The 27984-nt window shown below is 43.2% G+C and overlaps 2 protein-coding genes across 8 annotated transcripts; one reads left to right on the forward strand and one right to left on the reverse strand.

The window, feature by feature from the left end:
- The first annotated feature begins 58 nt into the window (after positions 1 to 58).
- On the forward strand, positions 59 to 27984 carry rusc2 (RUN and SH3 domain containing 2). 7 transcript variants are annotated; one of them, XM_081708330.1, is made up of 13 exons: positions 59 to 380; positions 10309 to 12064; positions 14477 to 15011; positions 16806 to 17495; positions 19121 to 19342; positions 19690 to 19833; positions 19971 to 20041; positions 20251 to 20425; positions 20740 to 20845; positions 21554 to 21600; positions 21713 to 22886; positions 23400 to 23588; positions 24318 to 27984. In XM_081708330.1, the coding sequence occupies exons 2-13, from the start codon at positions 10502 to 10504 to the stop codon at positions 24514 to 24516; spliced, it is 5115 nt and encodes a 1704-aa protein (XP_081564456.1). In that variant the 5' UTR covers positions 59 to 380; positions 10309 to 10501; the 3' UTR covers positions 24517 to 27984. The 7 variants fall into 7 exon arrangements, with proteins under 7 accessions (XP_081564456.1, XP_081564500.1, XP_081564541.1 ...); XM_081708374.1 differs by having other exon boundaries at positions 19971 to 20047; positions 23400 to 23635; positions 24318 to 24455; XM_081708415.1 differs by lacking the exon at positions 24318 to 27984 and adding an exon at positions 23723 to 24311 and having other exon boundaries at positions 19971 to 20047; positions 23400 to 23635.
- Positions 5364 to 7916, reverse strand: LOC113591844 (lysozyme g-like). Its single transcript, XM_027032519.3, has 5 exons — positions 7820 to 7916; positions 7637 to 7720; positions 6780 to 6979; positions 6159 to 6285; positions 5364 to 5745 (listed from the first exon to the last, which is right to left on the reverse strand). Exons 1-5 carry the CDS (start codon positions 7821 to 7823, stop codon positions 5615 to 5617), a joined length of 546 nt encoding a protein of 181 aa, XP_026888320.2. The 5' UTR covers positions 7824 to 7916; the 3' UTR covers positions 5364 to 5614.

Here is a 27984-nt window from a genome sequence, read left to right on the forward strand (position 1 = left end):
ACCCACCCCATCCCCGCTCTGTGTCGGCAACCAACCACCCACCCCATCCCCGGTCTGTGTGGACAACCAGGGACCCACCCCATCACCCGGGCTGTGTGAACGGTCATGCATGCAGCCTAACTGAAGCAAAATAGCTCCTGAAAATATATGGCTTGGCTTTTTATTCCGCACACTCCGCTGCCCTGATTCACGTTTGCGAAAAGCCCGCATAGCCCAAACGGAGGGGGAACAAACGCTCTCTCCTTCCTGACGTAGCGTCCTGCCCGTCACATGCGACGCTGATGTGTCGGACGCTGCACTGAAGCTGGCAACCTGAAAAAAATTCTGATTTTATTCTGAAACCTCAGATGGGAATAACGACAATACTACACGAAGTCGGTGTAAGTAGAAATCATTTTCGGTGTTCAACGCTTATAGACACAAAGGGCATTGCCGTAAGTCACTGGGCGTATGATGTACTTGTACAAAGATCGTAACATTGCGGACCATTTTAAACCAGTGTTGTTTCTGTCACTGCGATATTGATGTTTAAATGCCACTTTAGGCTCCCGGAGATTATGTCATGAGATTGTCGAAGGCAAATGCACGCATTGTTTTTTTTAATTAATTCACGACCATTTGATGAAGCTGACTTACACTGACGATAACACATGCCTGTTTAACGTTTTGTAATCATTAGGCCTTCCTTTACGTTGGTCAGTTAATTTGGCCATCTTTGCTATAGTCGGTCTAACGTGTGTCCGTGTCATAAAAGGCACCGAGACACCAGCCATGCTAGGCCGTAGCGGTGACGCCAGCGACGATGAGCCGTTTGCCCGTAAATAGCTTACGGCAGAGCTGATGAGCAAAGGTGCATAAATGCATTGTTTGCGGGTTGTGATTTATTTTGGTACCATATTCGATGACGCTGCGTTTTATTTCCCATGTATTGCGCATTCATAAGAGCTGCGCGTCTCGAGTTTATATGACACGCATAGGGTGCGCTGCTGTAATGTCAAATACATCGCGATGTGTTTGCGTTATGAGAAAGCGCGGCCTTCCGTTGGTTCAACCAGCCTGTGCACATAGAGCTTTGTTAATATGATCGGGACTAACATTCAGCCTAACAAGCCTGTCAACGACCTGTCAAAATGAGAACAGCCGTTGTTCATTAAAAAACACTAATAAAAATATATACGCTATCGCGTTATCAACGTTAGCCGAGTGCGTGATCTGCAGAAGAGCAGAATGGATTATCCAGTTAACGTGATCTAGTAATCTTGTAAGAGTATGCTTTCGGCTCATTTAACCAATGTGTCTGTTTAACTGTGTATAGTAGCCGCTCAGATGGAGGCTCGTTTCCCGACATGTTGGTGCTTGGATATAGCCAAAGGGAGGAGCGACTTTTTGGCCAGCCACCGAGTGCACCGTTTATTCTCCCGTTACATAACCGGCATATTTTCCTGTCAACCTGTCTTGCTTAGAGCTTCAGCCTTTTTTGACTAAACAAAAGCAATCTTCGTTTGGTTAGCTAAATAATGCGCGACACAGGACGCTTTAACATTTGAATACGGTAATACTGTATTTTAGATTTTCTTGTATAGGCTATGTAGTGAATAGATTCTGACTGCTTATTAGTTCTATAAACAAATATATTACTTTGGTAGGAAAGATTACTGTATGAATAAACATTTAATTATTTGTCAGGACTAAGAATAGCTGCGTTTTAGCTGGTGTGTGTGTGTGTTCCTTCAAGCTGGTTTGGGCTCTACCATATGTTTACCTTGGTGTGGGATTCACTGGCCCTAGTCTAAACAGAGCGGGTGTTTAAAGTCCAGTCAGAGCAGGGTGTCTCTTTAATTGTCCCTAACTCTATGAATCTCTGTGAACAACAAACTGGTAAAGACCCACTAGCGGTTCTGAGCTCTGATTCTTTTTCTAGGAGTTCCAGTAGTCATTGGATAACACGGTAACCCACATTTTACTAAATTTCAGTGTATTTGTCCAAGTGCAGACTGCTTGTTTCTCACACTGCACTGTCATTCTAGAGGCCTACACAGGCTAGTGGCTTCTCCACTCCAGCGGGACAGTAACAGCGTTGTGCTGAGAATGGTCCAACACCTGAATGACCTCCAGTCGGCAGTGGTCCTGTGACTGATGGGTCAGCGGGAGGACGATAAACCCAACGTCCTGACTGTTGGCCTGCGCTCCGAATGCTTCCATAGGAAGGAGGTCATTGTGGAGGAGGCCAGTGAGGGTTGGTCCAAGGGTCAAGGTTAGGGTTAGGGTCAGGGTCAGGGTGAGGGTCAAAGTTTTAATAGAGTGACTTTAGTGAGCTGAGCAGTGGGAAGAGGTATGCAGACTGATCTCTGCATCAGACTGAGGCTGCCCGAGGGTGAGACACATCTTCTCTTCCACCAAAGATCTCAGCTCTCTGTGGAGGCTTAACAGCTCCAATTTCCACATCACACTTTCGCTGTTGTGCAGAAATACAAGACACGGCACCTAACAGGAATTAGCTATTCAGTGCAGTGAGAGGACATATAGGTGGAGTTCAGTGTGTGTGTGTGTGTGTGTGTGTGTGTGTGTGTGTGTGTGTGTGTGTGTCTGCTTCAACACACATGCAGTGACACTTCTAGACCATGTGAACTAGTAGGGCCCAGCTGTGGCCTGTGGCTCTGTTTTAGGGGCCTGTTGTTTTGTACATTTCTGCCTTATTGTTCTCCAATTAAGCCATATTAGTCAATGCAATGCAAGCATTCTGTCAATGTTCTATATCATCCATTTTATTTTATTGATTTATTAATGATAGCCTACATCACTGTTCGAATAAAGGCCTATTGACACAAAGTACATTTTTTCACAGACTAAAAACATGCGATTTTTAACACAGTGCAATGTTCTCAAATCTGTTGCATTTTTTATAAACATATTTTTTTCAATTCTTTTCTCTTTCATAAATGTGTGGCAATATGATTTTTTTCAATTAAACAAAAGTAACAAAAAGAAAAATATAAACATTCACTCTTTTCATTAAGTGATGGAAGCTAGCTAGATAATAGTTTGCAGTTCTTCCTAGGTGTGAACACACTAGATAAACAGAGTGACTATAAACAGGCTACGTGTTAAGAATGTTCTCACCACTATGCCATGTTTTTTTTTTTTAACTTCTATGTTTTTATAGTCAGTGTGTTGCTTTTTATAGCAGGTCTGCTTTGAATAGTACTGAATGCAGGCAGTGGGAAGATGGAACTAGACAACGTAGGCTAAAAAAATAAACCAAAATAGATGTCTAATCAAGGGGTATTTCACTATATATAATAAAACACACTTGCCAGATAGGCTGTGCGAAACTACAGCTTGGGGCAAGATCATATCAGCCCATCAAAGCCAATTCCCATTTTCCCTATTAGCTTTAGGGGGTGGTATTGTTCTTAGGTCCAAATAAGTCCAAAATGATCTGCTTCAAGGCATTTCTTACCAGCAAATACTGTGCATGGCAGAAATAGGACAGATTATTCTGATGTTTTGTTCTGATGTTAGTGTAAAGACAGGGAGGGCTTAGTCCCATTAGTCTGTTTAACCTGGGGTGACACGTCAAGTAAGAAGGGTCAGGGATATTTCATCAGAGAGGGGAACATTATCAGGAGGCTGTCTGCACGTGCTCGATCTTCACTTTCAGTTACATTTTTTAGCTTTCGGTTATTAGTTATTACTGGATTTTGGTTATAACTGGTCATTAGTGTGAAGGTTTGATTATTTATTTATATGAGTGAAATTATCATATGTTGTAACAGATGGTGGTCTGTATTTAGAAAATAAGCTTGAGAAGTCATAATTGTAAACCCTAAGATTGTTTTTCCATCTTGGGTCACAGGGAAAAGAGACACCAAACAATTTTTTTGCTGCATACACTTTCTCTGGAATAATACATCTCACACCAGTCTCCATGTTACCTACAGTTGTGATATCTGCAAAAATTAGAACTACATTCTCAAAGGTGAGAACTTCAGTAGAGTAGCTGTTAATGTGATCTGTAAGCATTGCAGAGTTATAAAAAAGGCAGTGTGGTGGTGATTCAAAGTCAGTATCATTTCCAGATTCACAACCACAACCATTCTCCCTAATGAACCTAAAATGGCTCGCACCTGTGTTACAATTAATGATCGAGCACTGGAAATACATCAGTGTGCTTTTTAGTTAAAAAAAGTACAGTATCATAACAAATAGCTCCAGCGTTGTGGTGTAGAAGGGGTGGGGTTCAAACAGTAAGTTAGGCTGAACTCCACTGGTGTAGTTAATCCATGTTAAACCATATCCTTGGTTACCTGAAAGCTAAGTGTCAGGCTCTTGTGTTGTGTGACTGGAAATCTTGTTTTATGATTTTGAATACATTTTTCCAGTCCACTTGCTCACAAGATGCTTGCATGTTTAATAGTTTCCAAAATTAGAGACAATAAAAAATCAGTTTTCATTGCCTCTAAAATCTGTCCTATATAAAAATCGGTTTACTGCTTAGTAAATGCTGTACTGAAATCTTGAGATGAGAGATCTCAGTTTGGGTTCTCCAGACCCACTATACCACATAAGGACAATCTCAGATCCACACAAAGGCAAGAGTTCAGCTTACCAGTAGCACACTTTCAGAGAGACCTTTGTGTTCCTGGGCCAGTGTGTGTCTGCCATCTTGTACAAAATTACTATTAATATAACTGAAAACACAGCCAGTTCCAAAATGTAAATTTTTGGTTTGGCTTTATGTATATCTGGGGTTTTATTATATGATTAATCATTAAACTCTATCTCCTCTCTCTCCTACACTTATTTCTTCTCTTTCTTCTTTATTGTGTGCATGTATTTGTGTGTTTGTGTGTGCGTGTATTTGTGTTACCAACACACACCAACACACACTTGGACCCACAGTATTTCCACTCTCCTGGTTTTCCACTGCGTGGTCAGCACTGTCTGGCTCTCTCTCTTGATTAGATTGACTAATCAGTGTGCTTCTCATTTTAGCTCTAGGTTTCAGTGCTTAGCTTTTCACTCCAGTTGTGCCAGTGGATACTGGTATTAGTTGTTGTGGTAAGTCAGAATCCCTGGAGTTGTTTAGTGTGATCTTCACCAGTCCATTTGCACAGATGCATGCATTTATGTTGAGTAGAAAATGTAATTTGTCAGGTTACTTAATTAGTTAAAAGCATCCATATGCTCCTTACTGATACTTATATAACTAGTAGCTATGATGAGTAGAATATTCATATTGCCATAGTTGGAAATGATGCATATTTTGGGAAAAAGCTGAGGTGCAAAACTGAGAGCATAAATGAATACATAAATAAAAGCATAAATTAATACTTAAATAAAAGGTTCTATAAGGCCATTAATGAAGTAAATATGTTTATTCAGTCTAAAGCTAGAGCAGTGTTCAGCCCAGCTAAATTCATAGGGTTATGTGAATCCCTGCTTACAAGTGACCAATGATGCTGGATTGAGCAGGACATGGGGACCAGCAGGATGTGGGGTGAGTGGGACCAGCAGGATGTGGGTACAATTGGGATGCAGGGATCAGCAGGACGTGATTACAGTCGGGACACGGGAACAGTAGGACATAGGAGCGAGTGAGGGATCCTCTTCTCTAATAACCATGGAGTTTGTACCACTGAACTCGGGCCACCACATCATTGGCGTAGTCACCATCCTCAGTGTTGCGGTCCACATCTGTAGAGGTGACCTTTGCAGGGCCGCAGTTATACGCAGCGATTCCGCCTAGAAAAGACAGGGGGTGTGAAACGGGGCCCTCACACCCTCCCCTTTTATGGCCTTCTCTCTGGATTATTTGTAAAGGTTAGAATTAGGATTAGGGTTAAAGTCTAGACTGGGAGAAAAGCACTGCTGTTAAGTTCAGGGTTTCTGCTCACATAGCGTGCAGTTCTAGGCTCACCTCAGTTAACATTTTAAATGTCCACCTTATTATTCAGGTATTGATCTGACAGAATTTTATGTAATTTAATTATTAAGTAACTACATTAAATCTCATACGAATGTATGTAGTCACAACAGTAAAGAATGACACTCAGGGTCCACTTGATTGTTCTAATGTTTCAAATGACAGTGTCATCCATATTACCGCTTTGGAGCAATTAGATACATGCATAGGCCTAACAGAACAGAAGCTCTACCTTTATAGCGTTGTTCAGGAGACCAGGAGGGGTTCATGTCCTCGATGAAGTCAGCAAGGAGGCTGCAAGCCTGGGTGATATGTTCCTCACTGTCCTTCCCACCTCTCGGGCTGTTCATCCTGTGGACCTGGGAAAGTATGAGAATTCCAGGTGAGTTATGTCGCACTGTGTCAGTCGTAGCATAGGCTGCAGCAGAATTGCTGAGACATGCCTCGTATACTGTGGCATGTGACTGTGTCAGCCATAGTGTAGGCTGCAGCAAAATAGCCGAGTCATGGCTAGGGGAGCTGAGCAATAACAGATAAGGCATACGTGAAAGTGAAAGTTGCTTCTTATCTTTTATTTCAGTAACTGTAGGTACCCCCCCCCCCTCGATTTGGCCAAGAGTGTCAAATGACTGCAAAGGTGGGGCTCATTGCCTTTATGTTTTATTCAGTACTGAGTACTGATGACATGGATATCAAATCCATGGCCTTACGTAAATGGGGACCAGCTTGACGGCAACCTCAGTCAGGATGAGTTCGATTAATCAGTTAACATTAAGTGCCTTGAGCAATGTTCCTGATCTAATGAATAAACGAGCGAACATATGTGTAAATGATCAAGAAGTATCATTTCGACCTGCATGATCCCGAATGCAGCTCCTTGACTGTTCCATCCGTCCGGCTGTAAGTAGCTCCCCCCTCGGGTCTCTCGGGAGATGATGGCTGCGATGACGGCGGGGTCAATTTGAGTCTTTTGTGCGGCTCTGAGGATGGCGCGACGGTAATGTTTCATCCTGCCTGCATCGTCCTCTGCGAGCGCGTGCGATGCCGGCTTCCCTGTTAAGGGCATTGTTAAACAATAATATATATATTTTTTTTTAATAATTCGAAATTATTTAATTCTATTATGAGAAATAATAAATTAATAACACATAGATTAAGTCCGAGAGAGCATGTGTAGAGCATGATAATTATATTTGAATTAACACAATAAAAGCAAGAACCAAAAAGGGAGCGTGAATGCTTCGAGCCCAATGATCGCTAGTTAGTGGAACTTTTTAGACGGTCCCTTGTTAGTTCGCATTCACGCATTTAGCTTTCTAACGGTGCGTCCGAAAAAAAGCTGCTTTGTGCAACTTGTCAAAGCAAAGCAACCCGCAACCATTTAGTTTACGATTGAAATTGATGCGTTTAGTAATTTACACCTTAATTTCAACGTTGCGGCGTGGTCGGTACGAGAACTTAGGCTGAGGTACACATCTTATATGATTATCCTGCTGATACGACGCGCTAGCTGTGATAGCCATTTAAAAGGCTTAGAGAAAGATTTGATCAAAAGTAAATCCTGATTCAAAATACAACAACAAGAATAAGAATAAACACAAAAGCGGATTTATATAGACTACAGAAATGTTTTTTTGTTTTTTTTTTAATTGTATGTGCATTACTGGTCTGGTTTACATTAATGCGACCTCTTTATCTTCTTATCTTTACCCATTAGCTGACTGTTCCAAAGCTGTTTGGAGGTGGTTTCACCAGCGCCAGTGGTCGGAATGTTCTTTATATTAACTCTGAAGGCTGAGTGGGTTTAACAGAAACAGCAATCGTTACTTTTTCATAACAGAAAAACTAATTAAATTAGGTGATGTTCACAGATGGAGGCAGAGAGCGGCTTACCCATGTCGATATGAAGTGAATGTTTATTTTCATCGCATGATGCCTATTAAGATCAGTTTCGTTTTCAAGTGGGGTTTAGTTCCCACCCCTTGGACCACTAGTCTCCCCGTAAGATAGATAGATATAGATAAGATAGAGCTTATGTATTTTGTACTTCTAGGTATCAGCATTGATCCCTGTATTTCTACAGTATTCTAGTTCATTGGTATATTGGACTCTAACCTACTGTACTGATTAAGATGTATTCTATAAGCAAATGACAAAGCACTTTTGTAAGTCGCTCCGGATAAGAGCGTCTGCCAAATGCCAAAAATGTAAATGTAAATGTATCAGTTTAGGTCAATTCACTTTGATTAAAGCATTCACTTTGATGCTTTATTAGCGACACATAATTGCACATTTATGTTTCCAAAGCTTTGGTTAGACAGTTAGAGAGAATACTAAAGAATAATAAAATATGAAATTGAACATTGATGAGTGTGTAAAAAAAAATAATAAAAAAAAATCAAAGTTTAATAGATGAAACGGTATAATTGATTTTAGTGCATTAAATGTTGCAACTGGCTGCAGGCCTGAATACATCACTCCTCATGTTACCCTAGCAGGTGCAGCCATTACTGGAGATTAGAGAGGCTGGAACCTTTTTTTAAACTTCATTTCATGTAACCCATTATGCCACACTTTGGTAAGACTGGGGAGTAAACGCCTGAATTTGGTCACTAGTGACCTCTGACCTCAGCAACAAAACACTGAATCACTTTCATCTACAGTTCTGGATCAATGCTAGGGCATTAGACCATTGATGTTATATGCATTTTCCCATAAAACATTATTATGTAGAGAAAAACAGATGTCTCTAAGAAAGTATAATGTATTTATAGTTGTACTTTATTTACAAATGCCAAACATTGGTGGATGTGTGATATTTAAATAAATAAAGAAGTGTGTAGATCTGACATCCAGTGTTAACCCAGTAATCTTCAAAGCAACACTGCATTTGAACACACACATAATACAGTAAGAGGAAGTTACAGTAATTATTGTGAGAGGAAAAGGAAGGCCTCACCCTAGGAAACAAAGAGTTTACATTAGTTGAGAATGTCATTTGCCATATTTGGGGTATGAGAGGCAGGGCAGTGTGTGCAGCCCAGCTGGGGCAGTTTTCACTGACATCTAAAATCAGACCTTTTAGAAATTAAAATAGTATCAGTAACAGGAGTCTCTGTTATTCCCCTGTGAAGTTGGTTTATCATGTGTTATACTAAATTGTTGCTGGTTCTACACTGACCTGTTGCTGGTTCTACACTGACCTGTTGCTGGTTCTACACTGACCTGGTTACAGGATGGTATTGGGCTCTGCAGAGCTCCACTCACAAAGCACAAGGTCACACAGTTTATGTACCTTAAAGGACTGTAACAGTTCAAAGGGAGAGTGAAGCTGAGTTGGGTGAACAGACGGATTCCTTTGCTCAGATGGTAGACCATAGCAGGACAGTCTGAACGTTCCTATCTCTCCTCAGTCTGAACCTTTGAGGTGCTCTGGTGACACTCACTTACACACACTTTCTCTTTCTTGTTTTTTCTTTTCCTTTCCCTAGTTTTTCATTTTTTTAGATAGTTATGAAGAATCAAATGCTGTATGTGTGTGTGTGTGTGTGTGGGGGGTGGTGGTGGCATGGAGTCTTACATTTTTGTATCTGGGTGTTGTCACTTTCATGAGTCTCTGTTAATTCAGTGAAGTTCCAGGTCCAATGGGAGTGAAAGCAGTGTTGTTGTGCAGTATCTTGAAAAGCTAGACTGGTTTTCTGTAGAAACATAGTTTAGGAAGAGAAAACTACAGTACACAATCTTCACACAGTTTTACATTTACAACATTTAGTTGATGCTTTTATCCAAAGCAACTTACAATCATGGCTGAGTACAACTTTGAGCAATTGAGGGTTAAGGGTCTTGCTCCAAGCATGTAGTGGTAACTTGGCAGTGGTTGGGCTTGAAATGGCAACCTTCTGATTACTTGTCAAGTATCTTAACCACTGAGTCACCACAATCTTCTACATGTACACAGTTTTCTACATGTAATCAGCTGCAGCCATGCATACAGCACTGTTTCCATAGCATATACCCATAAACAAAAGCACATGAAAGACACAAAGCAAATTAATACGAGAATTCATGTGTGTGTGTGTGTGTGTGTGTGTGTGTGTGTGTGTGTGTGTGTGCATTTAGACAATATTACTTTTTGAAAACTTTTGAAAACACAAATGATGTAGACCTATTGATAACAGGATTAGAGTCATGTATTTTAGACAGAAGAAGTGAGGAGTTTCCAGATTCACACATCTTAGTAATGTGTTGAGATAATAGTTCTATATACAACATTATTGGAAGCATGTGGGTAATCATTAGAACTACAGAGGCTCATCATTTTTAGGATGATTTAGCTAAAAGGTTTTCTAATGTCCATTTTTTCTCTAATTTCCTTCCTCCAGATGTTTTTTTCCCAGGAATATGATGTCTTCACCACCTTCTTCTGCTCTCTCCACTCCCCTCTACCACCAGTGGGGATCAGAAACGTGAACTAAAGCCTCATAAGGGTTTAATCCCTGCGACTGACAGAGCATCCCTCTGGCCCCACCCTCCATCCAGCCTTCGGCTCTGACTCACCTTTGCCTTCACCAGACAATGGAGAGCCCCCCGAAGCTGGCGGGAGAGACCCTGATTGTACACCACATTCCGCTGGTGCACTGCCAGGTGTCGGGGTCACGGCGGCACTGTGGCAGCGGCCCCTTCAGCTGCCCTGAGAACCTGGGCCTGAGCCGCACCACCTCACTGCCTGAGAGGGATGTTGTCCAGCGGGAGGCGCTGGTCTACAGCAGCCTGATCCAGACCTCCAGCTCCGGGGACACCTTCGAGGATGAACCAGGGCAGACAGGAGAGAAGGCAGGGAGTGGGGGGAGGGGCGGGGGTATGGCCAGCGACACATCCTCTTTCACGTCCAGCAATTCTGAAGCCCCGTCCACACCTCCTGGAGGCCCACCCACTAAGGTGTGCAACAGGCCGAACTCACTCCGACACAATCCGTTCCTTCTCAACACAGGTGAAGATGAAGATTATGAGGATGATGAGGATGAGGATGGAGATAACCTGAATGGGTACCTGGAGGATTCATCCTTCCACCTACATGGGAATTCGAATTCAACCTCAGAAGATGGAGCTGACTTGGCTCCGTTCCATCTTCATGAGTTTGACTTCACCCCAGGACCTTTCCACCTTCACGAGTCCTTAGAAAAACCATGGTGTTCTGCTAGCATTCAAAGAGGGGTGTCATGGAGCAGGGGAAGCACCAGGGGTGGAGTTTATGATTTTTCTGCAAACCTTGAGGACCTGGACTTGCAGGGATTGGACAGCCAGCATCGTCATGGCAGCAGTGGCTCCACCCTGTCGATGGACTGTGGTGAGCAAGAGTGGGGTGAGGATGATGATGAGGATGAAGACCAGTCAATGCAAGGCCGGGGCAGCTCAGAATGCTGTGGCTCCCACTGCCGCTCATCCCAGCCATTTTCCGAGCCCTTTTCTGAGCCATTTTCCGACTGCACATTGGGCTACGCCAGCGACTCCTCCTGCAATAGCTCGGATGGTGTGCTGGTCAACTTCAGTGCCATTTACAGCAAGACAAACAATGGTGTCCCTGCCAAACCGCCACTTAACCTCAACAGCTCTGCTCACCAGTCCTGTACCTCATCTGTGTCTGAACTCATTGGGATAGGTGGAACTGAATACAGCAATGGGGGTGGTGCTTTTTACCTGGACCTGCATACCTCTCCAATAGAACCTCCCCAGCACTCTTCGATCACCAAGGAATCTGCAGACCCCACATCCTCCTGCCAATGCCCCTCCCAGCCACAAGGTGGCACCGTGGAGCTTGATGCCAACTGCAACTCCTACCACACCCACTTAGGAAGTGAGAGGCTGCTGTCCTCTGATGCCTCAACCACTGAACTCACTTCCTGTCTGCAGAGCCAAGCGCGATTGGTCGTGGCAACCCAGAACTACTACAAGCTAGTGACCTGTGACCTTTCATCACAGTCCTCACCTAGTCCCGCTGGGTCGTCCGTCACCAGCTGCTCTGATGAGCACAGCAAGGGAAGTCCCACACAGCCAACGGAGTATTTCCTGTTCAGACACACAAAAGAGGAAGAGGAAGAGGAGGAGGAAGAGCATGTGGAAAACACAGAGCAAACAGAGGTAAAAGCCTCTTCAGGACTCTCATATAGCAAACTTTGCAGACTACAGATGTCTATTTAGGAGCAGACCATTGCTCTTTATGGCCTAATAAAAGTATGTAGACTCCAGTGACTTCAAGTGACAAGGACTTCTAATACAACTGCAGCAGTGGGGTATGTTTACGAGGCAGAGCAGAGTTGGGGTGGATTTTTATGAGCAGTGTTTGGAGGTTTATTATAATTGCAGGGCAGGCAGTGCAGGATATTTAGTATTACTGATTTACTCTCACCCCTCTTTAAAAAATTAAAGCCCTATTACTACTAATATTTGCTACTACTCTTATCTATATCATTGGTCATCCATTTTGAAAATTCTGGAGTTCAAGTCATTAGCTACTTAGTTAACATATCCAATAGGAATAGTCACAGATATCCAATCTTTACATTTACCTGACAGTTTTATCCAAAGCATCTTACAATTATGACTGAGTACAACTTGAGAGTTAAGGGCCCAATAGTAGCAACATGGTAGTGGGGGGGGGCTTGAACCAGGAAGCTTCTGATTATAAGTCAAGTACCTTAGCCACTAAGATACCACTGCCCTAACAAGCTTTATGTTCATACAGACTTGATACTCCCACATGAATAATATGATTTTCACCCCTTCTGTTTTGTCTTCAAGTTTGTCTTCTGATTCAAATGTGCACACTCCCTTCTTCCAATTGGTTATCTCATGAGAAGTGACACTAAATGCACAGAGCTTTTTCTAATTGACACTGAACATCTTTCAACTCAGTCTGCACGGATCTGTGGTGGAGGCCTATGTAATCTATGACCTGCCATAAGAGCTAATGGCTTTCTGAGTGGATTCCCATCCACCGCGTGAACACACCCTTATGAAGTGCTTCCACACTGAATTCCATGTGGGAATCAGTTCTGCACCATGTGTAGGCTGTGTGTAAACTAACAACCCCTTACATTTAGAAACATGACTGGGGTGGCATTATAGATTTCTACAGCTCTGTTTTAAGACAGTTTTGTATTTGTTAAGAGGCCCTTTTTGACATACACATTGACATGGAAAACATTTAAGTATCCTGTTTATTTTCATCTAGTGTTGACCTTGGCTGCGTGCTGCACGTCAGGTAAAAGGTTGCTGGAGAGAAATTTCCTGTTTGACCTCACCCTGACCTGCTGCTATAATCCATATGTATAGGCTATCACAGCATAAGGCAATAATTTAAATCAGTGATGATATTAAGTGAGCTACTCTCCAGTACACATGATTTACTCTCTGGTACACGTGACCTACTCTCTGGTACACGTGAATTACTCTGTGGTACATGTGACCTACTTGCTGGTACACTTGACTTACTCGCTGGTACCCGTGACTTAATCTTTGGTGCACGTGACGTACTCTCTGGAACATGTGACTTACTCGCTGGTACACATGACCTACTCTCTGGTATACATTACCTACTTTCCAGAAGAGGAAAGGGTGTCATCATGTTGGTTTAGCAACAGAGACAGGTAACTTGTTTAGATAACAGTGCTGCCTAAATTAAAATGAAATCTCAACACAAAAACTCCACCTGATGTCACCTGAATTTAAATAGCTGTTGTGTGTACAAAAAAAAATTCTTGTTGGCATGAATGGCTGAATAAAAGGATGGTTAAAAGGATGGTTAAAAGGATGATAATTATTGATAATTATAGCAGTATGTTTATACATAAAGGATGATACTTATTAATAATTATAGCAGTATATTTGTATCTGAAACAGTGAGTTGAGCCAAACTTTAAATAAGTAACTACTGGGGAGCAACACATGAATCGTAATCAGGTTTTCCTTTACCTCTGCGTTGTGTTTTTCCAGAATTAAAGTCTGCCATCATTTAATGCTCTGCACTCTCCCACTGTGATGCTGCAGCTCACTTATGTAGCGGCTACAAGAAAAGGGTCATATGACAGAGACGATGAAGGCCCTGCATCGCTCACATAGGGACTGAATTTACAACACAGTAATATTCTTTATTGCTATAATTATGGAGACAGTAATTGTTCAGTAAAGCCAAATGGAGGACCTTGTTTAGCGTTTACCTCTTCAGGCTTTACCTCAGACTGTGTCTGGGGCAGGGCTTTTTCTGTTGGAAGGTGCGGAGCCCTACAGCCGTCTACGCCTGACTAGGCCGTTATCTCGTCCAATCCTCCCTATTAGCATTTGATCTCTTGTACATTGGGAACAAGGTTTCTAGAGGAACAGGACATTTTGGACAGTGTGTGTATCATGCCTACAAAGCAGCTATGTGTCTTTTTTTCATGGCTGTTTTGTCTGTGATCTTTGGGCTTGTACATGCTTACTGAAGGAGAGTTGCTCATACTGATGTGGAATGGATTTGTTAACTCAGGCTTGCCATCTCCCACTTTCTCATAGATGCATGATGGGAAAAAGGAAGGTTCCACAAGCAGCAGTGACCCCAACCACGTGATAGAGGGGCAGGTGTATGTCAACATCTCCCCTCCTGTGTCAGCTCGCAGTGTGGGCGGAGCACTGGGGGCCGGCCGCCTGCGCTCTCGCAGCTACGAGCGCAACCTGGACAAGTCCCCGCCCCCTCGTCTGGGCTCGCTGGAGCGCATGCTCAGCTGCCCCGTCCGTCTCAGCGAGGGCGCCGACTCCGGGCCGCTCCCTCCGCCGCGCGTCACTTCCTTCGCGGAGATGGCACGGAACAAGAGGCGGCCGGGCGGGTCTCCATCGCAGCGCAGCGCTCTGGAAGTCTCCTCCGCCCACTCATCCGGAGAGTTCTCCCCGATTCCGGAGGACCTTACACAGGCCCAGAGCCTCAGCCTACCCCCACTCACACAGCGCTGCAGCCAGGGAGCCTGCGAAACCAACTCACACAGACATCGGAATGCACCACTGCGAGACTCTCTGGGGGGAGCAGGGAGGGAGGCACGTACCAAAGCTGAAGGTAAGGGGGCTGGAGTTTCTACAGTATGTAAGGCTGTTTTACTGCCTTTATGCAGAGATACACTGCAGGATTATCTGCTTGTGTTGTTTGCGTACTTGTGCTGATTATCCATGTAACAGCTTCTGTCACCATCACATGGACCAGAGTTACCATTATTAATACAGTTAGTTTGATAGAAATGTTTTGTAGACTTACCTGCATACTCTTTCAATAACTATGTCATGTATAGTTGCATGAAAATAGTTATTTGACATTTAGGTGCCATATATAGTATAAGTTATAGATTATATAACAGGACCTGTTGATTATATATTAGCAGTCACTGTTTAATACAATATAAGTGCTTTTTCATTGAACTGAATGGTGGTATAAACCCTTCTCTTAGTCTAACATGATGACTATTAGTTTTATGGATGTTTTTTAACCTGACTGGCTACATATACCTAGATTTCTTAGCTCTGTGTGTGTGTGTGTGTGTGTGTGTGTGTGTGTGTGTGTGTGTGTGTGTGTGTGTGTGTGTGTGAGAGAGAGAGAGAGAGCATGAGCAAGAGAAGGGGAAGGAGAGGAGATATCAGCAGAAGTAAGATCATTCTTATGGAGAATTTTCCTCTGGAACAAATATGCTACCTACTTCTCAAAGGAGTGTTCCAGAGTATTGTAGAATATTCCAGAATGAAAGTTGTAAAAATGAGGTGACATTCCTATTGTGGAAAAGCTGGGCTTCCAACACACTGCAGCAGAGAGAGAGAGCGAGAGAGAGAGAGAGAGAGAGAGAGAGAGAGAGCATGTATCCCGTGAAATCCTCTGGAAAATGATGCACAGAAATGAAATTATTGAGCAGGTGATTTCAGTATAGAGGCAAATCTCCCTGCTTTGATGCTTTAATGAGGGGGGCAAAGAAAAAACAGTCTCTGTAAGCATGTGTGTGTTAAGGACCAGGTACTCACTCTTAGTTCAGTAATGCCCCCAGTGGCCATGCACTCTGGGAGGAGGAGGAGGACTCTGACATTTGAGACATGTGGAGCAGACGGGTTGCTTCATCATAGTGACGTTTCACACATACGCACACAGAGTGTTCCGGTCAAAGAATGTAAACACACACACACCCAGGCACAGTGGAGCTTTTCCTGTTTTTCTCCGTTATGTTCTGGCAGTTTCTTTATCACTGCTGAACCGTGACACCGCATGTGCAGGTCTGTGTGTGATGAAGTGAGTATGTTGTGTGTACATGTGTGCCATTGTCTCTTATGTGAGTCTCGCTGTTGTGCTGAGGCTCGACTTTCCTTTCTCTCTCTCTCCCACTCACTCTCTCTCTCCCGCACTCACTCTCTCTTGCAGTCTCGCTCTCTCTCTCTGTTTCTCTCTCTCAGTCGATCTCTCTGCTTTAATATGCTGTGTCATTGCTTTGGCTTTTCTATGTGTGTTTAGCTACTGTAGCTTTAGCAGTGAATATAAGACAAAACCCAGAACATTATACATTATACAGAACATTATACATCATACAGAATGCTATACATCATACAGAATGCTATACATCATACAGAACGCTATACATCATACAGAATGTTATACATCATACAGAATGTTATACATCATACAGAACATTATACGTCATACAGAATGCTATACATCATACAGCATACTGAACTGTAGATATTGCTGTGAAAAAGAATCAACAGTGCAACAATATGCATTTGGTATAATATAACACTATGTTTGACTCTTTCACTTTCTCTCTCTTTCTCTTCCTCTCTTTCTCTATCACTCTCTTTCTCTCCCTCTGCCCCTTTTAAGGTGGACTGTCCAGTTCTACAGACTCATCACCGGTTCTAGTACGCTACAGCAAAGATCAGCGTCCAACTACATTACCCATACAGCCCTTCACCTTCCAGCACCAGTTTGGGAAGCCTCAAAACAAGCCTCTCCTCCCTCTATTGGACGAATACATCAGTCAAATGCAGGCACGCGGGGGTGCTGCCCCTGCGTGTGGTCAAGAAGACTCAGAGGAAGATTGCAGACAACCTCAAGCCACCTCCAATGCTCCCACCACAATTCGACCATCTCCTCTGGGCAGCTACTCTCCAGTTCGCCTGCAGGGGGTACCAAGCTGGTCTGGAACTTGCTCGACATGCTCTCCTACGCCTGATCAAGCCCCGGCGGGCCCGCGACCACCCCGGTCTGTTTCTTGCCCCATTACTGCAGGCCTGTTGCCCCAACACTCGCCCACTGCAGCCACCCCCCACACAGGCGCCCACTCCAAACTCGGCCCTCTACCCCCAACTCCACCCCCTGCCCCACTCACTAAAAAACAAAGCCCGCTCATGCCTACTCTGCCCACCAGGGGACATTGTTTCCACCGTGGCAGTTTGACTACGTTACCCACGTTGCCCAGCTCTGGTCTCAGTCCAATGGGGCAGCTGGAACCAGCACTACAGGAGGAAGAGGTGAAAGTCCTTCCTGCGTGTATGACACAGAGACATAACGGTGGGTATCTGCTGACGCACTACATTGATAATGTCAATTATGTTATCTTTATCCCCAAAAATTATAAATAATACAATACTAATAATATAGTATCAGCTAATATCAGGATCGGGCCAATATTAATGCAGACTTAAAGAGCCATTAATTAGGCCATGTTAAAGAAAAATAAACAGTAATCACTTATCCAGTAATGATTTTGTGCATCCGTACGCAGACATGGGAGGAGAGGAGCGAAAAATATGTTCAGAATGAAACATTTTGCTGCATATGAGATTAAACGACAGGGAAGAAATAACAAGTACATACCAGGCAAACAACAAAGTATTATTACCTAGACATAAAGCACAGGCATGAGCACAATGTATATGTGCACTGTCCGGTTAGTCACACACTACAGCTGCCAGACCCACTGAAAAACCTGCCAGTACTGAAAGTAACACAATTTTGGCTTCAGACCCTTAGCTACCAATTCTGAACAGAGCACAAGGTTCCACTTTCAGTGGTGCGAAACATCTCATCTGAATTCCTGTTCCATTTTAATGGCCTCTTGTATAAACTTTCTGTTCCACCTTATATCACTATTTTTTCATTACACCATTTCAGGAGGGGTGGCAAGTACGAATAAAAAGCCAACTTCAGCTTCATGAATCACTTTATTTTTGGTAAGAAATAGAAATAGGTGTGTGCTTAAGATGGCAGACCTATTCTGGCCAGCCCATTGAAGGCGGGCTGTTTTGGAGCTGTTTTCAGCTGTGTGGCTCAACACTGCTGGTATCAGGTCGTCTGGCAGCAACTGTTCACAAGCTTGGAGGGTGTGGGTAAAAATGACACATCTATGGACCTTTTTTAGGGAATTACTGAAAGTGTAGATCACGTGTAGCAGCAAATGAACAAAATTAGATTAATATCTTTTACCTGGGTACTACAGCATCTGATGTGTCACCCCCCCCCCCCCCCCCCAATTCTTCAGAGCTTACATATAAGTCATATGAATGAATGTAATTTTAAAGGTGATGGATTTTCACCTTTTGAAAATATTTATTTCAATCTGTTTCTATATTTACCCAAAATATCCATATATTTGCATTGGCAGATGCTTTCTCAGTTTTGGTTGATAATTAATGATCAGTCCACTAAAGCCTGCAGTCAGTCCACCAAACCCCTGCAGTTCCAGATATTATTAAAGCGAATGCAGAAGTGACAACTTGGGACAGCCTGGATGTTGTGAAGTGTTATAAAACACCTTGTGTAGGCTGCGGTTAAAACACCTACAGATCTACTGGTTTGTGATTCCTGTAGCACACACACACACACACACACACACATACATACACACACACACACACACACACGATTTTCTTTCTTGTAACTGCTACTAATGACGATCTGTTTTCCTCTTTCTTTTTGCCCTCACATGTATGCACATCTCTGTGATTTTCTGGCTTTCATACCTCGCATTCTTCACTCTCATCTTTCCATAATGTCATGCTTTTTTAACACTTGCCATCTATTCCTCCCTTTCTCCCTCCTTACTTCCATTCCCATCATCCATCCATTCATCCATCCATCCATCCCTCCCTCCTTCCTTCCATCTGTGCATCCATTCCCATCCTCTCGTTTTGTAGCTCACCACCTCTCTCCACAGGCTCTGAGATGGAGGGAGTATAGACGTAAGAACCCTCTGGGTGTGGAGAGGAGCTCTTCCTCCCCCTCTTCCTCCTCCTCTTCCTCCTCTAACTCTGTTCCGGCCACCCTGACTGTCAGGAGGCCTGGGCCACGTCTCGTGCGCCGCAACGTCTTCGATTTCCCCCCGTCCAATCACACACCGAGCTTCAGCAGACTCAACGGTGCTAAACCAATCATGAGCTTCGTTAGAGGGTTTATGGGGGAGGGTAGTGAGCTTTCTCAGATCAAAGGTAGTGAATGACCTTTGGGAGAAAGCTCGTAGCTTTCATTGATCAGCTTCAGTTTATCAATTGAATGTTAAGTACACATTGACAAACAGGAGTTGACAAATGAGAGTAAATGAAGGTGATAAATGAGGGATGTGTGAAGTGACTGTGGCTGGTGTACAGAGATTAAATCGCCAATTAATTGTTAGCTTCACTTTAGCAAGGTTTTCCTCCTGAAATTAAGGAATAGACATGTTTTTGTGTACTGTTGACTCATGATTTGATTGATTGTTGGTTTACAGGGCAATCAGTGAGGCAGCTCCAGCACTACAGCGACTTCCTGCCAGATTACTTCTCACAGACAGAGCGCCCTCCAGAGGAGTTCTGTCTCTCACCTGACGCTACTACTGAAGACTCCATCTCCATTGACCTGCAGCAGAAAAGAGGTGTGTGTGGATCTCTGATGTGTCTGTGCACATGCGTGTGATTCTGTATTCAGTGCCTTCTCAAGGACCACTGTCCCCTTTTCAGTTTTCATAATCTGTTTTCTCTCTTCCCTCCCTGACCCCATCTATTTTGTCAGGTCTAGTGAAGGCCATAAACACAGCAGTGGATCTGATTGTGGCTCATTTCGGGACCAGTCGGGATCCAGAGGTGAAGGTACTACAGGCTGAAGCGATTCAGATCTTGTGCTGGCTGGAACCGTTCAGAGCTCTGTGAAATGACTGTGAAAGCATCAGTTTCATACGAAGATCTCTCTCTCTCTTTCTCTCTCTCTCTCTCTCTCTCTCTCTCTCTCTCTCTCTCTCTCTCTCTCTCTCTCTCTTTCTCTCTCTCTCCATTTGTCTCTATCCTTCTCTCAGGCCAAGCTGGGGAACAGCTCAGTGAGTCCTAACGTAGGTCACCTGATCCTGAAGTACCTGTGTCCTGCCGTGCAAGAGGTCCTGCAGGATGGCCTCCGAGCGCACGTGCTGGACATCATCATTGGCCAGCGGCGGAACTGGCCCTGGAGCGTGGTGGAGGCCTCAACGCAGCTGGGTGAGAGAGAGAGGGATATGATGGAGATGATGAAGAGGAGAAAGAGGAAGGGAGGAAAGGCAGATGCACTAGTAGCCAAAGTGCAAAGATGACCTTTCTTTTACCCTACCTTCTGCTAAATCTATCTCCAAATACATGGTTTATACATACGGATATATGTATAATATGTTGAGATTTATTGCAGTGAGTGTATTACGCACAAATAGGCCCGGTGTGCAATAAGCAAAGCTGAAACAACTGTTTACAGCTCTCTCCCTGTTTTTCTCTCTCCCCATCACTGTCTCCTTCACTGTCTTTCTCTTGTGCTCTTGTAGGTCCTTCCACGCGGGTATTACACAGTCTCTTCTTGAAAGTCAGCCAATATTCTGAGCTGACGAATCACAGCATGAGACTCAATGCCTTCATCTTTGGCTTGTTAAAGTAAGAATTTCTCAGTCTTGTCTCTCGCATTCTGTCTCACAGAATTAAGACAAAAGGTCATGGAGCTAACCGAAACTTAGAGATTATGGGTTCTAAGACTGATTTAGGATTGTGCTGAGAAGGTGCTTTTAAGGAACATGTGCCATGACTACACAAGCACACAAGTCCTAAACACATGGCCCAGCTTTGCCTCAGAGAGTGTGCCAGCAGGCAGCTTTAAGGCATATGCTGTTAGTTTATCAGCTCGCTAATGTACTAGATGTCATTTAGAAGATAACTGGTTCAGTTTGCTGTTACAGAAAACATATGAATAATGCACCAAACTAAGACCAAACATTACCTTCAGACTCTCACCACACACTACCATCACACTCGTGGCATTAAGCAGTGCTGTTGAGTGCTGAAGAGTTCTGACATCATGAGAGACATCAAAAGTTTTCCTTGAAGCAATCTAAGTATGAGTGTCTAAGAGTGTATTCAGCTAAGATAACACAAAGTATGCCTTTTCTCCTTCCTAAAACTCATACACACTTTTTATATCACTCTGAACTCCACAGGTTTTCATATTACCTGAGTGAATGCATGTTTAGAGTTAAGCAGCAACTAGCAGTTTGCATGTTGAGCATGGGGTGTCCCATGTTAGCATATGCATGTAAACATTTTACATATATATTAAGCGTTGTCTCTTCTTCTTTCTTTTTGTTAAAGCTTGCGATCACTGGAATTCTGGTTTAATCACATTTATACACATGAAGGTAAGAGGCTGACTTTCTATTCCCCATACACCACAAACACAAACAATCGCACAGTATTTTGTTTTACTTCTATCCCATCTAATTGGATGTCTTTAATTTGTATTTTGGTCAGACATTATAGCAGCCCACTATCACCCATGGGGTTTCCTACCCCTCTCTCAAGGGGCATGTCAGCCAATGTTTGAAGAGCTGTTACTCCTCCTTCAGCCACTATCACTACTGCCCTTTGACCTGGACCTTTTGTTTGAGCCACATCAGTTACAGAAAGGTCAGGAACACATGAGACGTAAAGAACAGCTGTGTTCTGCTCGTCAAGACCTCGACCAATCAGCTCGCTCCACATTCCAGCTCATGAGAAGCAAGGGAACATTGGGGGTGAAGCCTGTGAAAGAAGAACTGGTGGCTAAGCCAGAGGGGGTAGGACCCCAGAAAGACAGGTTTGTGCTAAGACGGGAGGGTACCTGGCCCAGGATGGAAACAGTGGGGTCCAAGAGACAAGCGAGGACAGAGCCAAGGACTGAAGGGGCAGGTAGCGAATCTGTGGAAGCAGGGCCGGGACTTAAATTGGATGCTGGCAGAAAGAATGAAGCAAGTCTGATGGATGGAAGAGATAAAAGCGCAGACAGGATGAAAGGAGTGGGAGAAGAGGATGGAGAGAGGGAGAGAAAGATAGAAAGAGATGGACAAAGAGAAAGGGAGAAAAAAAGAGAAAGAGATGGAGATGCAGCCAGGCTGAGGAGCAAGCAGTCGGGCTGGTGGTTCCAGCTGATGCAGAGCTCTCAGGTCTACATCGACAACTCCACCCAGGGCTCCAAGTTCGTCAAGTGGGAGAAACGGAAGAAAGGAGGCACTGAGGGGTGGAGACAGAACCACCCACCTCCAAGAGAGGGCGTGGTTGAAGGAGCCGAGGCCAATCACACGACAGACGAGCAGCCGGACCCCGAGCGACCTAGCATGATCAACAGTGGCAATGGTGGAGGAAGGAGTCGCAGCACTAGCAACGGGACCTTTGACCAATCCAGGCCTCCCTCAGAACCTTCCAGAGTCTCTAAGGGGAAGCCATCTTGGATGGGCAGCCCTCCAGAGTCAGTACTATCGGAGCTGAAGAGGAGTAAGGAGCAGCAGCCGGACGGTCAGGGTCCCGAGGAGGGAGCCCAGACCCGGACAGGAGCAGGGGCAGACGGGGTGGCTCACGGCTTGCACTGGGGCCGACTATTCGGAGCTGGGAATCTTGGCAGGACAGAAAAGACTGATCAGAAGCCAGGAGCCAGGAGCCAGAAGGGCAGGTAAGTAGAGTCCCAATTCACATATGCAAACACTTGTTCAATAATCTCCTGAAATCTCAGTTTGCTTCATTTATATGAGAAAAACCTGAAGATTTTAGATAATAGAGATCTGTACTTATCAGTTTTCAAATACTCAATGAGAAACAGCAGTACCTTTTAAAGCTAGGTTGATAAAACAGTATTCAACAAGCAGGCTCATTTTGATAATTAACAAGCTGGAGATGTGATGAGTGAAATATTAACCCAAAGTTTCAGAGTCTGGTAAATGACCTTCCTCCATAGAATGAGCTCAGGATTAACAGAATCTAAGCAGCTCTGAGAGTGCTTATACGTCCTGTGTAATGTACACCTGCCCCTGGGGAAAGCCTTCAGATATCAGGGAAGAAAGAAATCTTGCACATCAAGGGGCAGCTGTTTCAGAGACTCCAGTCTTTTTGTCAGCAGAGTTCTTTATGAATGCCACATACAAATCTGTAATTTGTTGTTGTTGTTGTTGTTGTTGTGTGTATTCAGGATGCCGTCTGGCTGGCTCAATCTGGATCGTGCCATGCTGGATCTGGTGGTTCAGTCAGTGGGGGCAGGGAAAGTGGTGGGAAAGGGGGCGGAGCCTCCAAAACAAACCACCCACAGTCCTGAGGCCCAACAAAGCCCGACACAGCTGGCCCAAGAGCACGGCTCCCCCTCTCACCCAAAAGCTGCATGGTAATAACCCCCCTCCCCTGTATACATGTAACCAACAGTCCTCAAAGGTAAAATCTGTAGATAAATACATACATAATTGTACGTTGCTGTATAAAAATGTCATATACATGTAAATATTCTATGTTTGTGCACAGCTGATGAAGGATGAAAGACCGCTGTCTGAAATGTACTACAACACACAAATACAGTCATATATTTAGTCGTCATGAGGACTACAGCAGATCAGGCACACACACACAGTTTAATAAACTGAAAGGTATTAAAGGCAAGACAGGCCAAGTTTATTTATACAGCACTTTGCACACAGCTGCAATTCAAAGTGTTTACACTTTAAATAATGAAACAACATTGTTGGAAAGTTTTTTGCTAAAAAGAGGGAAAAAGGAGGTTTTATTTAACTAAAATTTAAAAAGATCATTTAAATAAAAAACAAATTAGATAATGGAAAAAAATTGTAATTTAAAAAATGAAAAATTATTTAAAGATAATTTGATCTTTTCCCATTTTCCAATTTTCTGTGCATACACAGACATGATATAATTGTCACTAACACACAAACATACACACACACACACACACACTCAGACCATGGGATAATTCCTAAGACTTGCCTACACTGTCACACACACATACATATTTATGTTGGTATAATTTTGGGCATTTTGAAAGCTAAACATGAAACATTACCACATGTCTTTTTTTTCTCTGTGTCTGTGATATCTCTCTCAGTGAGGTGAGGGCATTGTGTCACCACATCGCCACGGAAACAGGCCACCTGAGTTTCCATAAAGGGGACGTGCTACAGGTGTTAGGCAGAGCTGACTCTGATTGGCTGCTCTGTGCTTTGGGTGATGCCCAGGGTTTGGTACCCATCATCTATGTCACGCTGAATGGCAAGGAGAGACAGGGGCCTCAGCGAACACAATGAACAAACACACAAACACACACAGACACACACACACACACACACACAGGCTGTGGTCAAGTTATGATTAGAGTATGTACACTAAAAAGTATGTACACACAGTCGTGACTTTAGGGGCTACAATGAGCATGCTTACACACACACACACAGACACACACACACACACACTCACATACCAAAAGAAACGAAATGTTTGTGCAAACAATCAGACTATCAGTCCGATCTGAATGTGTGTAAGCACATGTAAATGTACATACTCACAATGTTTAGTTTATTGTCTTTTGGGAGGTATACTTACTTTCACCCAGTTTCTTTCTGTTTGTCTGTTTATCTAGCAGAATAATTCACAGCTCATTTAAAGGGACAGTTCAACCAAACAGTGCAAACAGACAGTGGCGCTAATGTGGCTAACAATTATTGAAAGCTAATCTTATTCCTTATCACTTACTCTAACACAAAATGCACATGGCATCAGAAATACACACATCAAAACAAATTACAAAACAAATTTACATTCCTTTGTGAAGCTCAGAAAATAAATAGATCATGCTAGCTGCTACTGCTTGCTATTGCTCCTTATTAGCCACGTTATCATTGTCTGACTTTCCCCTTTAAAGTAGTCTTGCTATTGCATCACTTCTTCTCTGTGATTCACAGTGCTTTTATTGCCAGGAGGGACCACTGTAGCTCCCTCCATGTGTGCAGTGCTGTGGTATTCTGTAGGGTCCTGAATGCAGTGCACTTATAATGAAGAGTTCTGGTGAACCGTCATGACCACATTAGCAGTTTGACTGTTTAGATGCACTGTTGATCTTTCAAAACAAATTAGCCTGCCAGTGTTTCTGAATGTCTAATTATAGAAGCATAGACTGCATAGATTCCTTTAAGCCAAATGAAGTTCAAATGTTATGAAGTGGCGGTGTTTATCCCAACACCCTCTGAATGGTATGTAAGGACTGATTTTGTATAAACTGTATGACTCTATGTAAATACAAAATGTGTCTCATCTTTTGAAATGAAAGGTCTATACACATGTCAAATAAAGAGCAAAAACAAACAACATATAGATGAAGAGCAGGGACAAGATTGCAACCAGTCCAAACCAGTACGAACCAGTCCATCCAGTCCTGCATAAGATCCAGGAAAACAAACTGGAACTGCACAGTTTTGCATGGTGTTAATCAGCTTTGTGCCTATTAACTCAGAACTGACTGGACTGTCCATGTAGTTGCTAAGTTAGGGTCTTAGCAGCTATGCCCCCTTTAGTTGTGGTCTATATTACAGAATGGACAGTAATTTACAAACATAGGGAAACTCCTCTCAGCCTTAAGACAAGTGGAATTCTTGTTTGTCCTTGAGGCACTGATCTCCATGGCAACATTTGTATGCTTAGACCAGTGGAGATATCAAAGAACACTGCCCTTCTCCCTGCCCCTTCCTGTTCTTCTGGCCAATCAGAGCTACTGTACAGCAGGACTGGGGGCGGGGCGGGGTTGTCTGCATGATGGACTTTGCCATGTGTTAATGCTACTGAAGTGAATGAATCAGACTGATCTTATAATAGAACTGAGCTGAATCAGACTGAGCTTAAAATAAAACTGAACTGAATCAGACTGATCTTAAAATAGAACTGAACTGAACTGTGTCTTGTACCCAGTCCCAATCTACTCTTTCTCCTCACTTCTTGTCCCATGGTTGCCAGCCCCATCCCCTGCTGGTGGGGTGTGGTGGATGCAAACACTAGCCCTTGCGTTAGCATTAGCAGCTATGTGGAGCTCTGTGCTGTAGGTTTGCAGCTGTTCACTTTGGTTTCATATTATTTATAATGCATTTTTTAGATGAGTTGTGGCCTGTCTCATTAAACTGAGTGTTCCTTTATGGTTATTGAGTAGCCTTACTAATAGCAGGCACATGAAAGTACAAAAGTGTAATGAGTTTGTTGTACTGAAGCTATTTTCTCCTTGCCTTCAAATGCAGCATGTGGGACAACTTATTTATTAAGTACCAGATTATCTGAACACTATGATGCTAATTTAATATTGACATAAATGTGTCTGTGTGCTAAGAAAATTGGTCCCAGTGTTAAACAGGAAGCAGAATGCATCAAGACTGATAGCAGTAGCAGCACACCTGGCATTTATACAACATATGTTTTAAGTGCATTAGTAGGTGTGGCCTCAGAATGGGATGGTGTACTACTGTATGTGTTAATAAGGCATTATGCGGTTAAATGTATGATAATGGTGAAGGCCAGCCTTCTCATATGTTATTTCAGACATTACATTTTTGCCTCTTTACATGCCTCTGATGGCTACAAGTGTACATTAGCATATATGAATATTTATTATTTGGCAAGTTTGATTTGTTTTTTTCAGATTACAATGACATCATCTGTTGACAATGTCAAGTTATAAGTTGTTTTTTTTGTTGGAACAGTTTATTATTGTGTATTATTTTCTAATACAGAAAATACAATTATTCATGATTTTGTTTAGTCATAATTGTACATATTTAACATGTTTCTCTCGTTCTTGAAAGACTATGCTAATGTCATTGATAATACTGTTATTAAAAGACATTATTGCTGATGTTATTAACAGTTAATAACTAGTCTTTTTTAATAGAATGGTTATAGGGGGGGCTTATAAATGAATAGAGGAAAATGTTCTGTTTTGAACAGCGATGTAATCTAGATTTAGTTCTGCTCTGCATCTATTTGTCTTACAGACTTGCTTCACTTTTATTGCCTCCCTCAGTGTGAACACACACAGAGAGAGAGAGAGAGAGAGAGAGAGAGTATGAGAGAGAGAGAGAGAGAGCGAGAGACTGATTATGGACTAGTGCCTTTTTGTATAACTGCGCCTCCTGCTGGAGACTGCAGGGTATTAATGTGTTTGCTGGGAAAATGTGGTTTTGATTGGATTGGGGAGCCTGTCAGTTGACTTATAATCAGATAGAATAGATTTTAATCTCAGTGGATGGGCAAAACAAAATGGCAGCAGCATGAGCCAGTCTGCTCTGTCCTATACGGACTGTTAGTAGTGTGGCTTTTAATGATAGAGAGGAGATGTCTGTATGGAACATCAGGGTTGGTTGGCTGCTCTCTCTCTGTTGGGGTCTCTGTCTCTGTTCCTCTGTTCCTCATAGCTGGACGATTCCATTAGCAGGATAAGCTCCAATCAAGCTCATTGACTTTTACCAGAACTGAAGATGAAAATAAATGAATCAAAAAGAAGACGAAGGTCACCGAGCCATTGCTGATGGACTGTAAGCTGAGATCAGTGAGAGAAGAGTGCAGAGGAGGAGGAGAGTTTCCCAGAGGCAGCCTGTTAACTCCTTAAGCCTTCTGTGAGGAATGGAGTTCTGATTGGATATGTACTTCACCTGGCTACTCCCACCCCAGCATCATTCTGTATGACATCATAATCCATGTACAGAGATCAATAACAAAATGCTCATGTGAACATGGAA

The sequence above is a fragment of the Electrophorus electricus genome, chromosome 1 (genome assembly GCF_041902795.1).
Source record: "Electrophorus electricus isolate QZ-2024a chromosome 1, ASM4190279v1, whole genome shotgun sequence".
NCBI lineage: Eukaryota > Metazoa > Chordata > Actinopteri > Gymnotiformes > Gymnotidae > Electrophorus > Electrophorus electricus.